Source organism: Protomyctophum bolini (genome assembly GCF_963924005.1).
Source record: "Protomyctophum bolini genome assembly, chromosome: 21".
Lineage (NCBI taxonomy): Eukaryota > Metazoa > Chordata > Actinopteri > Myctophiformes > Myctophidae > Protomyctophum > Protomyctophum bolini.
Window position 1 is genome coordinate 9,270,103 of NC_137882.1, and position 16,288 is coordinate 9,286,390.

Genomic DNA, 16,288 nt, shown 5'->3' on the forward strand with positions numbered 1-16,288 from the left:
GTGACACTAAACAGAACAAATCAGTTGGAAAAATGTCATTCAAAAAACGGTTCATCCCTTCTCACCCCCAGTTGGACTGACTTTGGTAGCACCATGCATGGCTGTACCAAAGTACCAGGGTATGAAGCATGCAGGGGTCTTCAACGGTTTTTTTGCCCAAGGACCCAGCTCTGGCTAAGAGAGATTAAACGTTTTCATAGATTTCTTAGATGGCTTCATAGACGTGTTCGACAATCACTATCATCAGTGTTTAGTTTGGATTTTCAAACATTTAACCACTTAAACCGTTGTGGCAAACCAGGGGAAACAGCCAGGCCTATTCCCCACAGAATGAGGCTGGGGGAGGTGATAGAGGGAGTATATCACCCTGTACAGGTATTGCAGCCAATGGGAGCCTGGACATGGACGCACCTGCAGCCGGTAAGGCAATCACCAGAAGCTTTTAAATAGCCGACGCCCAAGCTGTTTGGTGAGTCAGTTTGAACTAATGGAGGAGTGAGGAAGGAGGAATCACTCTGTTCATGAGGAGGCTGGTATGAGGGAGATCTCACAAGCCGACTGAACTCCACAAGGGAGAGCCTACCTACAGCACTCTCCCCCAACTGAGTAAAGTAGTCACTATAGCTTCCTTTCCATCTACAATCTACACCAAACCTCTTTGCCAAAAATAGCCGATCTGCTATTTTTGGCCAAAGAATAGGGATGCTAGAGTATAAGTGGTTAAGGTACAAAAGAAAATCCCATCACACAAAGATTTAGCAGCCCCCATGTAGTAACTCTGAGGACCACCTAGGGGTCCCAGACCCCTTGTTGAAGACCCCTGGATAAAGTCCTCCTCAGAAAGCATGCCATATTTACTAAACCGTTTTAGTCCAGAGGAGAGGCATATCCAATAAACCATTTCTTGATTATTTACTACATTCAGAAAAAGGCTTTACAGCACTGTATAATACAACATCAGAATGCAAAAAGAATCAGGTCAGACTAGTGGAAAAAAATAGAACTTTTCAATGAATATAACAAAATAGATTTTCCCCCCTCCAAAGGTAAAGTAATAAAGAGTTTGTGATGGTTTGTGATGTTCCAGGCTGACCTGCTCAACTAGGTTCAGTCTGTTACACTGTTCACACGTTAACATACATAGGCCACGTTTCCAATACGACCAAATGCTGCTTTGCTTCCCTGCCAACATCATCCATTTTCTAGCACATTTGCTCATTAATTCTTCATCATGTATAAATTAGGTTTGGTTTATGGTCTAAAGGGAGATGGAAACCTCACATTCTGCGAGAAGAGCTCAAATGCTAATATCTGTCCAGTTGTTTCAGATCATTGGACGACTCCAGGGAATGAAAGCTATTTATACTTGCACGATTGTGTCACTTACTGAAAAGAACATCTCTTCACTGCAAGGCACATACCGTCATACTGCAGAGTATAAATTAAGCAGAAGCCTGGTAGGAAGGGAAGAAAGCAGCATTTGCTCTGCATTAGGGAGCAGCCAATTTAGCTCATAAAAATCATTCAGAGGTCACTTATGGACTCCTGTTTGTACCACACATGATTCATTGAAATGAGAATAAAAAATATCGAGGATGTAGAAGAGAATTTAGGACAAATGATGAGCTATAGGATTCCAGTTCTGTAAAATGGTTCCATTCACTTTGGTTTGAAGTGCTGGAATTCTACGTGGAGAGTCAGAGTCAGAGTCTCCTCAAAGCTCAACATGCGGCAGGGACAAACGCACTTTAACAAGACCACTTCTCTCAGAAGCACAGGAAGACATTATCCTCTAGTCTAAGGTCATGGATGTCAGAAGGAGGTTATTCCTCAGACTTGTTTCCACCCTGTGCATGTACACACGTACACACGTACACACGCACGCACGCACACACACACACACACACACACACACACACACACACACATTGAAGAAAAAAAACATCCCGTACAGACACTTTCGCTTACGACACAGTTTGTATGATCACAGGGTAGAGGCAACAAAGTTTCATTATTCCATTCAGATATAAGAAATTATAAAAGCCCAATTTGGGAAGACCCAATGCAGAAAATAATATGAGGCAGTGGTGTTATTGTGACAAATTAGTCATTTTCACACCTCCCATTTCTACAGATCTATATGACTAAATCATCATTAACGCTTGGTTGGGCCTGCTTGCCATAGCAAACTGGAACTATAACTTACTCACATGGTCTATGTTCATGTTGTACATCGGCTATGAAGGAAGATGTGGTGTAAGAATATGCATGTTATTGCTATCTCTGTATTGCTTCAAATTTATAAAATAACTACCGCTTATAGGCTAGTTATTGCTGATATGATATGAGTGAATGAATTAAATCGTGGACGGATTGGCTGGCAGATCATCTCAAATGACAAATCAAATGAAAAATACTTCAGACTAAAATAATTATGAGATACTAGTACGTGCAGACTAGTATACTACATACAGACTAGTACACTATACAGCACAGTGCGTACGTAGCACGGTGCAGCTGGTAATTGTTGCCTGGTGTCAGATATATTAAAAAAGGGTGGTCTGCAACAGTTCCTTGAAGCAATGCTGGAAGAACAATACCTCTTAAATGTGTATTCAGGTATACTAGGCTCATTCAGTCATAGAGATGTGAGTTGGGATGGAACTGGGATCTGAATGTGTACTATTATGGTGAAAAAGTGTTACTATTTCTCTTAATGTGGAAACAGGGCAGCTCTTGTGATTGGTTTTGCCACAAGTCATGATTGTTGCTCTTAAATGTATGTAAATTAAGTATTAGGGTGTTGACACCATATCATACTTTTGGTTGCCTCTGTGTCCTATCACGTTGCACAGCACGGGACAAAAGGTGGCAACTGTGCTTGTTGCATGCAAATTACATCCAAATCTAGCATGCAGTGCAGACAATGGTGAAAGGGTTTTGACAAAAGTTGACGCTCGGTAATAAAGTAAATACAAAAACATTCTGATAAGGAAAGATTTTTGAACATGTTGTCACATAAACAAAGCTAATGTTCTATATCTTAGTTTCATCATTAGACTCTAGTCTATTGGGTGGTTCTGATTCGATTAAGCTATAAAGAATACAAAGGCATTGGGGGCTTAATGGCACAAGTTCTGTTCTGTGAGGTATTATTAACCTCTCAGATACTGTATGTCTACAAGCTGAACAAAATCACATTCACACACGCTGGACGCTGGAGGGTGGGGACATTAAAGCGATTATATATATATATATATATATATATATATATATATTATACAGTGAGGAGAAAGAAAGACCAAGAGAGGCTCTTTCTTCCTCCCCAGCTTGATTTCTTTCTTGGCGTCTGTGGAGGACGCAGGGCACAGGGGCTATTTATAGCTCTCCGTGGTTGTTTAGCTTTCGATGCACGTTCAGGGTGCAGCAGCGAGACGAGATGCCGCTGGAGACTCAGACAGGCCTCATTGTGGGAAATGCCTGCATCTTTATCACCAGCTCTGCTCTCTCTCTCTCCTCTCTCCCTGTCCTTTCCATGCAATTACACACACACACACACACACACACACACACACACACACACACACACACACACACCACACACACACACACACACACAAGCCTCTAAATCTACCATGCGCCTTTAGTTACGCATGGACACACGCACGCACAGTGCACCATCTAATAATTATCTCTCACATCTCATGTGTGAAAACCACATATCAACACTATAGCTCCAGTGCTATAAACTATATAACATTCTATATATACAGCTGCTGCCTAAACACGGGACACATCTATCGCTCGCTGCAGAGCGGGCAGGGCGTGGCCCAGCTGGGATGGTGTCACCGGGTTGGTGGCAGCCATGGCTGGGGAAGACAGTGAGATACCTTGTGCGACAGTGAGCACAATAAATAAAACAGACTGCCCTACATCCAGACGGGCTATGGATTATTAACCAAATAGCCTCTCTTGGGAACGCCTTCGAAGCTGACCTCTGCCCACGGCCACATTAATAACCCTGCCACAACGCTTCATCTTCACTGCTGCTGCTCTCTTTGACACTACACAGAGCCAGGCAGGAGCACAGCCAACCTCTAGGGCACCTCTCTCTCCCCACCTGGGTCTATTTGGTCAGACATCACTGGGGGTTCGTGCCCGCTGTGCCACACTGGCCGGCACACAGCCACAGCACACCAGCCACAATGCCTTCTGGATCTCCTGGTTCCTGAAGGCATATATGACCGGGTTGATCACGGAGTTGTAGGTGGCAGGCACCAGCGTGGCATACGTGTAGAGAGGAGGGTAGGTGTAGTCAGCTATGAGGGAGTAGACAGTGAACGGCATCCAACAGGCGGCGAAGGTGCCCAGGATGATGGCCAAGGTGGACACACCCTTCCTCGTTGTGACGTAGTGGGGCGTGGCAGCCAAAAAGTGGTGCTGGAGGGCGATCTGGTGCGCGTGGCGCATCACGATCTTGCAGATCTGCACGTAGAGCTGCAGCATCAGGCCGAAGAGAAGGAGGAAGGAGACGGAGAGCACTGCCACGTTGTTCTTGGTGAGCGGCCGCACCACGCTGCACGTGGACTCCTCCGCCAGGCAGTTGACCCCGGTGACGGGCAGCAGGCCCAGACACAGGGACAGCCCCCACAGCAGGAACAGCATGGTGTAGGTGAACGCCGCCGTGCGCTCCGAGTTGTACGTGAGGGCGTAGTAGAGCGACAGGTAGCGGTCGATGGTGATGGCCAGCAGGCTGAAGACGGAGGCGGAGAAGGACGCCACCACCAGGCCCACAGTCAGGAGCTGGGCGGAGTCGGAGCGCAGCAGGTAGGCACAGGTGAAGTGCAGCACCAGGCCCAGTCCGGCGAGGAGGTCGGCCAGCGCAAGGCTGCCGATCAACAGGAACATGGGCGCTCTGAGAGAGGGGTTCTGCCAGATCACCAGGACCACCAGGGCGTTCTCGCAGGCTATGAGGGTCCCGGAGGAGCACAGCACGATGTCCCAGGGGTTGACCATCATGGGCAGCGGGCCGGGGGGGAGAATCTCCTCCGGGGCGAGCGTTCCCAGTCCGGTGGTGTTGTTCTCCATCAGAACCCCACCGCCGCTGGCCCACGCCGTGGAGTCAGGGCTCAGCCAGCCGGGGGTGACGGATGTATCCTCACTCATGGTGCCCCCGTCTGGAAAATAAGAGACACACGCACAGATAAACGTGCATACATGCAAGAACATAACATTCACGCACGCACAAACACAAAGACGCATGTGCAGATATGTACACAAAAACACCTACTGACATTCTATTTTAATGTCTGGTTGGGATACTAATTTTATCCATTCCGAGACACCCCCCTCCCTGAAAGATATGTGTGTTGCGTGTGGCCATGACATCACTCACACACACACATACTCAGTCATTCAATCATTGTCTGTGCTAATTCTCTGTCTCTCCTCCCCACTCAGACTGACACACCCAGGCTGGCATACCTGCAGCAGATTCCCCTAATTGTCCTCTGCTGCAGCCCTCTCTATAAAAGCCAGCCAGCTCAGTGTCATGGCAGACACAGACCCAGCAACATCTCAGTCCCACACCATGTCACTACTTATTTTGAGTTTACTTTAGTTTGGCCTGGGGATGACCGGCAGTCTTTGTTTTCGTTATTAGTAATAGTTGGTTGTAAGTTAGGGGGGGAGGGGGGGGGAAACAGCTTCGACGTCCCTACAGGGGGTGGCCTGGGCCCCCCCTCATTCTCCTGTGTTTGCCGGCATCTCCAGCCTCCAGGTCTTCCTCTATTCTCCTAAGTTGGTAAAGTACCACTGAAACCTATGTATTGTTTGATATTTTGGTTGCTCACATGTATCCCGTGTGTGTGTGTGTGTGTGTGTGTGTGTGTGTGTGTGTGTGTGTGTGTGTGTGTGTGTGTGTGTGTGTGTGTGTGTGTGTGTGTGTGTGTGTGTGTGTGTGTGTGTGTGTGTGGCGGGCTGTATTTACAGTTAACATTAGCCCAACTAAAGTTAGTATCACAAAAACAAATACATTATTTATTACATTATACAAGATCACGGGCAATCCTTCACTTTGCCATAAAGGCATACAGGAAAGTAACTGACCAAAGCTAAACCAGAAATAGACAATTTATCTATAGAGAGCAAGCAAGAAAGAAAACTAAATGTGAAATAAAACAAATTGTGTTGTTCTCTTCTCTCACCAAACAGTATCTGTGATGATTGAATTTGCCTTTTTGGATTTAGCGCCAGCTTCATATAGGCCCATATAGGCTTAAACACTGGCTCAAACATAGAATTTAAAATAGGCTATATAGTCAATGGTTCAAAATAATGTAAAATATAGTTTATAGCTTTATGTCATTATAGGCAACATTATAGGTATTAGAAAAAAGAAAAGCTGCAAACCATCAAGCAGCCAGATTGACGAAGAACGGATATCAATAACCTCTCACCGGTCTTGCCAATAATATTCCATGCAGTCCGTCACAAACTAAAGCGTACTTTCTCATTCATTCATATAGGAAGGATAGCCTATACCAACCGCACCCGTCATGGAAAATATAGCCTCATGTGTCGCAACCGCCATATGGTCCTTATTAATGCATGGTTTGCAGTGCACCTTGTATGGGAAAAACACTCAGCGGTTGTTCCACGTCAGCGAAAGGCTGCAAAAACACAAACCTGTGCATGGCCGGGAATCTTTCTATGTATTCATTTTCATCCCATTTCGCCGCCAGATACATTAGCCTACCTTGACTGTGTGAGGTGAGGCTTATTCCGTCTAGGTGGATTGGCAGACTCGTATTTCCATCTTATTCATAACGATATGGCGGCAGGTGCAGCGCCAGGGGCCAGAGGTGCAGCTCGTTGGATGTTGATGTTCTCTGGAGCAGCAGTGATGGAGCAGAGCGCGTCTTAACGCTGTGGAACTGCGGCTGTGCAAGAAGCAGCGAGCTGAGCAACGCCAAGGACTCAAGGGGGGAGGAGGGAGAGATGTGCGTGTGTGGTGGTGGTGGTGATGGAGTCCCAAACGGGCCAGACTCCAAGAGACGAGGAGCCCGCGATTGAAACCCCCGCCCACCACACCTAGGAACAGCTCAATGCCACATCGCAGCCGTCTCAAGGACACATTTGTAGAGACAGTTCTCATATAATGTAGGACAGGCATATAGCCTATACCGGTGTCTTATGCATAATTGCATATTAGCCTGTATACAAAGAAAGATGATTGTGGAAATATTAAAACCCTTTATCCGACATGCGAGCTGAATGTTTGATTTGAGTCAAATGGAAACAAATTAATGCACAATCTGTCAATCCCACATTTTATCTGCAAACGTTTGCTCGCTCAGTTTCCAATTAATGAATGAATCCATAATGAATGGAAGCCTGTGCGTGCGTTAAGAGTCAAATAGAAACAAATGATTATGATGCACATCCACATCTTATCTGCAAATGTCTGCTCGCTCCGTTTCAGATTAGTAAATACGTTTGGAAGCCTGCTGTGCGTGCGTTTGGCTCCTGGGTGGGATGCCAATATAAGATGCATGCAGGATGCAGAGACAAGCCCCGGACCCATGTGAAGGCTTTCTATTTTTGTCCTGTCTGTTCTATAAACAGTATATTAATCAATAATGATGAACTGTGTCACCCCCCCCCCCCCCCTCCCTTTCTGTCACTCTCCCATCCTCCATCTTCGTGAACATGGTTCACCAGTGCATGTGGCATAGGAAGAAGAGATCTGATTTTAAAGAATATAACTAATATCTGTTAGCTGGCACGGCCATGCTTGCATCTGCCTGAGACAAGACAAGCATTATCCAGTGAGCGTGCTGTTTTATGGTGAACCTGGTGGGTCTGAAATTGATTTTGTTTCTTGTTGCAAAGTAAAGCTTGGCTACCGAGCCACTAGGTGGCAATGTTGAGTGTATGAGTCATCGGTGCGCAAATGTGCACACGCGCGCGCGCGCACACACAGCACGATTCTTGCTTAATGTTAACCTGGATTTTCTCCCACAAGAATTGAGATCACGGTTCTCACTAGATTCTCATTTTCTTTCATTCTCTTTAGTTGCTGAACAAACTAAAGTGAACATTACTACATTCAAAATGTGGCATTTGGAGCCAACTATATATCCCATTATAATGGGATATATTGATTGTACTGTGGAGCTAGTCATCAAATGTAGTAGATGGATGAGTTGTTTTGTGTTGTATTGTATGTAAATGTATGTAATATGGAAGAAATGTTGTAATGATATGTTTAAGACTCCAGGAAGAATAGCTGCTGTGCAGCTGTGACTCACAGTAAGCTAATAAATAAATCAAATAAAAACTGTGGCTTCAAACAGACAACTTCAAAGAGCTTGATTTAACCTCTCCTAAAGTCTCTCTTGTAGCAAAAAACACAAGAGTAACTAAAATGAATTGTACAGCCAACTAGATTCTTGCTCAAATTTAGATCTCATAGGTGTCTGAATCTAGATCTCCATCTTTTTTCGATTCATTGTGCAGCACTAACACACACACACAGCAATTTATTAGCTTTTATTTATTTTTCTTTAAAACAGAAAATGATCGCTTCACAACAGGCCTTTTCAAGCAAACCCTTAAGCTTAATCGATACTCCATTGTGCAAGGGTGTCGCTTGCCAAAACGAACATCTACTTAGCTTGTAGATCTGGTCTTTTTGGCAACCGACGTCGATGTACGGAGTATAAATTACATTAAACTTGCCAACACCTACAAAACGGTATCAAAAGTGCACCATAGTGTCAATACAACTTCTCATGGTCTATATTATCTTCTTGTAATATTTATACAAATACCATTCTGTACACTGTAGAAATACACAATCTGGTGTGCCCCAAGGTTGGGACACCCTCCCTCCCTCCTATCCAGTCCTAAAGGTGGCTTACGCCAAGAAGACATTGCAGAGTTATGACCGATTTCTACTTCGTTTCGTGCAGGGAAAATAGCAGATCTACAAGCTCACAGCCTGCACTCAACCAAGTATAAATCGGGCATTACAGTGTGATAGGGGGGAAGACACCAGGGCCAATGTTATATATCATATCATTAAATACCCATTCACCCAACACCCAATGCAAAAACCAGCAAGCGCCACTCGTACAACCTAAACGAACCTCTGTACAACCCTCATTTAATGCATTATTAACTCCCCCTAAAAACAATCTCAATACAACGTTCATTCGTTAAATCACTACAGCTCATTTGTCCCTGCAGCAACAGCAGCATCCAGCCAGAGATGAAGAAGGAGAAGAGGGCAGGAAAAAAAAAACAGAGAGGGACGGTGGGCATTCAGGGGGAAGTTCTGAGGCTGAGCTGCGGCACTGTGTTGGTAAAAAAAAAAAAGCACAGTTATGAAGTACAGCTGTGCAGCGGGCAGGGTATGTATAGTCCACTACTCCCAGTGGTGGAGGGGGCAGGGGGTGGGGGGGCAGAGCTTTACTCCCGGTCGCCTTGTGGAAAGGCGTTTCTCAGTCCCTGGACTGGTAGAAGAGGATGTAGCCCGATTCAGAATTCTTGGAGATCTCCGAAGTGAGACCGTAGAACTCCTCTATGGCCTGGGCATCAATTTTCTACAGGGCGTGAAGACATCCGATGGATTAGTTAGTGGATCGAATAACATGAGTAGAAATGTCACACACAAAATACACATTATTGTAATAGAAATGTGATCATGCTGTGACTCACCTCTACAATATCGTCGTCAAATAGCAGCCAGAAGTCATGACTCTTTACAATGGCAATATAGTGACCCCTATTTGGACCACTGGAATAAATAAATAAAAGTTAATTAGAAGGTGGAAAGTAACCATTAGCCTTTCCTTTTCAACAACCTTGTCCTGAATGACAGATCACTAACAAATCACACAATCTAGTTACAAATAGTTAACCCATTTTGGGCGGGAACCCCTTTTGGTGTTAGCATTATGTTATGCTTTAGTTATGCTAATAGCAGATCTACAAGCTCATAGCGCGCCACCGAGTGGCGCGCTACGAGCTTGTAGGTCTGCTATTTTTGAAAAATCGAAGAACCACTGACATAGAAACATAGCTTTTTCAGAAAACTGTCAGGATGCAGAAGACATTTTTAGAATCTATATTTTTGTGAAATGTTGCGATTGCCTTCAGGTACACTGCCTCACACGCACCTCCCACAATGCACCACCACGGCCACGAGGTCGTAGAGCCTCTCGGGGTTGGTGGCGTCTCCGGAGGTGTTGAAGAGGCGGAGCTCCAGCGGGAAGACAACGCGATATGACAGCTTGGTGTAGCGTTGCAGCTGCTCCATGTACTTGAAGCGCTTCAGGTGCAGAGCGAGAATCATAGGGAGCTTCTTCACACGCATCCTACAAACACAAGAGAGGACCACATGAATGACCACATGTGTCTATCTAACTTAGCATTCACATAGATGTAAACTGCCCAGTAGCAGCAGGTGTAGGGAATTAAACATCGTCACTGTCAAGTGTCAGGGGGAAACCTTGCCTTGTATGTTCAAATAGGATATTGAAAATATGATCTGTGTTCCAACGAAACCAGTGTAGTTCTTAAGCCCCATTCAGACCGAAGAAGCAGAAGCTAGCTTCTGCTTCTTGGTCCCATGTTATCTCTATGCTGAACAGCTTCTGCGTTTAAAAGCTGGAAGAATAGCTTTTTTTTGTTTTTGCTTTTTTTTTTGCTCACCGGAGCTTAACTTTAAAGCAGCTTTTAAAAGCTGGAGCTTTAAAAATCTGCGTGTAGCCAATCAGAGCACAGCGTGGTTTGAGGAGGCGGAGTTGAGCTCATTTTACAAAACCGAAAACCCTCTGGAAAGCTGTCCGACCCAATTGTCCGCATTAAAAAAGAAACTTTTTGAATATGGGCTGTATATGAAATATGAATGGATATTTGGCAAGACCATAGCATATTTTGTGATAGAAATTAAAGTTTATATGAGAAACAAGTTGTCGAAGCGGTGAAAACAGGTTGTGTTCCGTGTGCCGTCGCGAGTGTCACGTTTCTGGGGACAAGTCATCGTGCATTCACCCCCCCCTCCGGTTCTCATCGAAGCTATGGATGGACTACTGAACTGAACTCTCCGGAACGCTATCCGTCGCTGACGCTGATTGTGGACTAAACAGTGCACACACACACGGTTGATAAATTAGCAGATATAGATAGATAGACAAACAACTAAACAATAGTTGTGTCGGGAGTTTTCGCCAAAACCTTCCCCGAGAAGAGGGAAGCAGCAGCCCGCTCTCAGCGCGTTTCTGTGCCGATCCTCGTGTGTCTCTCGGTAGTATGTTGAAGCTTTTGCGCCGTCAATCAATACCTTTAAAATAAATAATTAATAGCCTTTATATCAGTTGTATGTACCCCCCCCCCCCCCCCCCACACACACACACACACACACACACACACACACACAGTACACAGTACAGTAGTCCCCAGTACTGGAACGCCGAGGAGAGCTGTGCTCGGAGACGATTTGCGGGACGTTTCCTCGCACTAAAATTAATTGCCCTTGTCGCGGGACCTCGCCCTGAGCACAGGGCGTTGACCACTGGTGTACGCTCCTCGACACCCAGTCTCAACTTAGGGGGTCCTCCGCGGGCCGGGCCACAGGGTCCAGAAGTCGGTCCACTTTCGTGTGTGTGTGTGTGTGTGTCGCTGCATTGTATGTTGATTGTTGAAACGTGGGCACCGTGAATCATACCTTTAAAAAATAATTAATAGCCTTTATATCAGTTGTATGTACCCCCTCTATTTATGCAATATGTTGCCCATGTTTTGTGATTGGTTTGCTGCGTTCTGAATCGATAAACCAATCGCATATATTTATTTGAGGGAATCATTTCAGACAGCGCCGAGATAGGAGCTCCCTTCCACGGGAGACTTGGGACTGAATGTCCGGAAATCGCACGTAAACATAAGCTGTTTTAATTGCTTTTACGACGTGCTGGATACATACAATTGTATTTCTACGGTATGCTCTTTCTAAATCAACATTAACATTACATACAGAGCCGCCATTTAAAACAATGCCCGGAGGGTTTCGCTCGTGGCCTGGGGGAGACGAGAGCGGAGTGGGGGGGGAGACATGAGCACTGAAGACGGAGGATTGAGATCCCGTCCGTTCGGTTATTTACAAACAAGTTTACCAAGATTATATTATTTATTCATCGATACATAGGTTATGATGTAACTAAATATATAATTATGTCTCCTCTACAGTCGCTATTTTACATTTTAGACTTTCAAATGCGCATCTGCTCAAACTGCCCGTCTCTCGTCTCAAAGCCAGACAGCCAGTCCAGGCAGCTTGAGTGACAGGTACCTTGTACACGCCCACTTTCTCAAAAAAAAGCTGCGTCTTTTAGATTTCTGCTTCTGCTTTTTAAAGCAGCTTCTTCGGTCTGAATGGGGCTTTAGACAAGCTCTTGTTAATACTTTTCATTGGTTAAATATGAATAAAACCCAGACACAAGACTTAAGCACTTTCAAGTTTCAACCCTATTTTACATAATAGCCGATTGCAGATTATTTTGCTATTAAAGCATATTCACGGCACAATTTATTTATTAAAAGAAAATAGACTGACCTTTTGTGTGCCTCCTGTTTGCTTCTACATTCTTCACAGTAGTACTTGTATTCACTGCACAGTGTCTCTGTGTTACTGAAACCTCTGGATGGAGAAGATAATATGTCTGTCAATATGCAAGCTTGAGTCAGCCAGCCAGGGTCTAAATAAATATGCATATCAAGCACTGGCATGGTGCATGACTTCCATCTACATTACGCAGAGGCATTTGCGTATCTTACCTGAGACAGTGGGTTATCGAGGTATTCTGTTCTACATCCACTGACAGGTCCAGAAAATCCTCATCTTTGCTGCTTATCTGAGCACAAAAGTTGATTGACGTCAAACTACCGTATGTTAAACAAAATCCCAACAACTCAAACAACATCTGTCGAACCAGAGCACATCGACATGATTTAGGAAGAGGTTGAAAAGCATCTTGTGTTGTGCGCAGTGCACAGCAAAGATCCAAAACATGCACACACAAAAACACATAATATAGAGTTTAATGCTAATGAGATGCCAACATGAAAAGGGGTCTGTCTCACTGTTTCACAGGTGAGGCAGCGTGTCTCGTTGGTCAGTGTGCCTTGGAAGATCTCGTGAACCCAGGTGGGCGCAGGAGTGGCATTGCTATTGTTGTTCTGGGAATCCAACGTGCCATTTGCCACGCGGCCATTGGTCTTGTCCTGCTTCCGCTCCTCCTGCAGAAGGTCAGCGATGGTGTTCAGCAGATAGTTTAGGAACTCGTGGGCATCCTGCTGCATGTAGTTATCAAACAGCTCTGAGAAAGAAAGACAATAACAAAGTGAGAGGGAGAGTTAGTTAGTTCAGGCATTCTTCCATAGCTGTCAAACTGCGCTCAGATAGAAACAGCGAGTAACCAGTCCAGATCTGGAACTTACTGCATCCAGACATTATAGATTATAGATTATTGATGACCCTTATGTAAAAGTCTTAGTGCATTTTTTGTATTGACCTGTACTTTTCTTGAACTGTACCCAATCTGCAAACTGTTAAGGATAATTAAATCAGAGCGCACATCGATTTATAGCGACGGAGCACATTTAGCGACACACCAGGTGCTATCCCGGATGTAGCTGAAGTAGCGACTATAGCGACGGGACCGCGATGGACCATCTAATTCTAACACATAATCTTTGCTTAGAATTGGACGGAATGATTTTAGATCAAGAGTTATTCACGTTTTAAGAATTTCGGTCTCATCGGCTAAAATGGGGGGGGAACATTTTCGATGACGTCCCAACCGGAAATTACATTGAATGTTGCTCAACAGACGCATCCCAGCCTGCGGAGCCTGTGGAGCCTGTTTTGATATCAATAAATCTCCGCTTTCCTAGCAGCTTGTTTTTGCGTGCCACACGAGCCTCACTGTTCATCACAATCACAATGATGAGTGTTGTTTGCATAATTTGTTAGGGAATAGCATTAATCTTCACGAAACAGCTCTGCAGAGGAAGAAAGTGAGATGAAACTTGTACTTCCTGAGCCCAGAGGTGTTTCCTCTCTTGCATATGACATGCAGAGTGTATAATCAGCAGAATTAGACACTCTGCCAAGAGACAACACAAAGGCAAAGAAGTTAAAGACCTGTCCCATGCATTTCTGCTGAAGTACATTATTGTTGCCACCGCAAGTTGTCTTCTTCATGTCTCTCTTTTTCATTGACTATATCTTAAAACTACAACCCTTTGCCTCAGTATATGTCTCACCATTTTCTTTGCGTAGCCGGGTGATGAACTTCTTGGGCGGTATGACGCCCACCTTCCTTTTCTGGTTGGCGATGCTGTGGAAAAGGTCAGCCAGGCAGGTGAGCAGGTTCTCCTTGCGTCTTGGCTGACTGCGGTATGCCAGGATCTTCTCGCGGAATGGCCGGCAGAAGTACAGAGCCTGCAGCACCGAGTTACAGTAGCAGGTGTTCCCGAACTGAGAAGAGCACCAGAAAAGACTTCAGAGGTCAGCAGACTAATCAAGTGCACATGTCAATTAAGACTGACACACGCTAAGCGGGAACACTAAAGCTTGTAAGTATATAATTCACTTACATTAACGAGGCCAAAGTAGTGCTCATTGACAGGAAACTGCTCGGAGCCAATTTCTTTCTCCAGAGCAGAGGCATTGGCGCCCTGAAGAAAAAACAATTCCAGGAGTTGTTGATGATACACCATTCTCTACATTAAACATATAATACAATCACTGAACTTAATACAGGACCAGAATCATAAGAAATAAATAGGCAGGCCAACGATTAACATTCTCAAGGTCATCTACTGTTGAGGGCACACAAAATCAGGTAACTGGGGCAGCCGGGTGGCAGAGGGCATGGCTGCCCCAGTTAAACGTCAGCAGGGGTGTTGAATGGGAGTAGGACAGAGATGCTTCTCGTTGGCAGGCGAGGCCACACACATTAAGGAGTGGAGAAGAAAGGAGGTCAAAATAATTAAAAACTAGATAACTGATGAAGGTATTAATGGTACTTAATTGTGCATCCAGATTGAGATAACTGATGATGGTATTAATGGTACTTAATTGTGCATCCAGATTGAGATACCTGATGATGGTATTAATGGTACTTATTGTGCATCCACATTATTTTTGCTATAATGTACAGTTGTCCACTGGCTTCTTTACTTTATTTGACAACTAAAATATATTTCTGATGGAAAGTAAAGTGTCACTTCAACTTGGCTGATCCATATTTATAACCCAGACAGGTTTACACATTTTCAGGTAGTCAGACAAACAGGGTGGAGGCAACACCTTTCTATGGTTAAGAATAAAAAGCAAATCATTTAATGGATGCGTTGAACACTGCATATCCATGGGTGTATGATTTACTTTAAAACATTCAATGATTCAACGTCCATAGCTGTCATTATACAGACAGCAGAAATTAGCCTGGAACGTGTTCACTGTCCATAACTGCGCAGCTAACCATGTCGTCATTGGTTGCGCTTGTTGTAACCTTAGCTTGCCTTGTGAAATGCTGCTAATTCAAATCCAGCTGTTTTAAACTCCGACTCTAAAATACATATCATGTAAAATAACAACGCTGGCTCAACATCTATCCAACCCAGATGTGTGTTCCTGCTGCTTCCAGCTGTTGGGAAAGTAAATGCACGCACATTAGCCAACTCCGGTTGCTAGTTTCGTTTAGCTGTGTTGCTCACACAGCACAGCTGCAGCAGGTGCACGTCCGTCACCGTGCACGGTCACGCTGTTGCACCAAGCAGGGCTATTTTAATACTCGGATTAGTTAGGTGGTTACGTGAGATCGATACAATGAGAATAGTCCATCATCAATGAGCTGATCGCCCATTAACACGGTCTAGTAGTGTCTACAGTACAGAGCAGATCAGAGTGGGTGGTTGCTGATTGGAAACTGCTGGGCTAGCATAGCGTCAACAGCTTAACGGGATTTTTCATTTAACTGTCCCCAACTACACTCGACAATCAAGTCGCGGCAATCACGTCAACATAAAGTCTTGTCTATAAACATGCACGAATCCCACGTACTCACCATGGTACAAAAAGAGGCAAATTTGGAGACTGTCATTAGGATTTCCATTCGGCTAGCGCCATCTTCCACCCAATCAACGCGTAGGCGAGGTTGGAACTAGAGTGAAGATACCAAGGATAGACAGATTACGTCATTACTAAGCGTCACGT

General features: G+C 44.8%; 2 protein-coding genes across 2 annotated transcripts; both read right to left on the bottom strand.

Annotated features, from left to right (window-relative positions):
• Positions 1–4,134: 4,134 nt before the first annotated feature.
• gpr12 (G protein-coupled receptor 12) lies at positions 4,135–5,169 on the bottom strand (the record flags this gene model as incomplete). Its single annotated transcript, XM_080793399.1, has 1 exon — positions 4,135–5,169. Exon 1 carries the CDS (start codon positions 5,164–5,166, stop codon positions 4,135–4,137), a length of 1,032 nt encoding a protein of 343 aa, XP_080649525.1. The 5' UTR covers positions 5,167–5,169.
• Positions 5,170–8,538: 3,369 nt separating this feature from the next.
• Positions 8,539–16,224, bottom strand: usp12a (ubiquitin specific peptidase 12a). Its single transcript, XM_080793639.1, has 9 exons — positions 16,140–16,224; positions 14,665–14,745; positions 14,332–14,545; positions 13,147–13,382; positions 12,841–12,917; positions 12,620–12,703; positions 10,185–10,382; positions 9,724–9,802; positions 8,539–9,608 (listed from the first exon to the last, which is right to left on the bottom strand). Exons 1-9 carry the CDS (start codon positions 16,185–16,187, stop codon positions 9,507–9,509), a joined length of 1,119 nt encoding a protein of 372 aa, XP_080649765.1. The 5' UTR covers positions 16,188–16,224; the 3' UTR covers positions 8,539–9,506.
• Between the last annotated feature and the right edge of the window lie 64 nt (positions 16,225–16,288).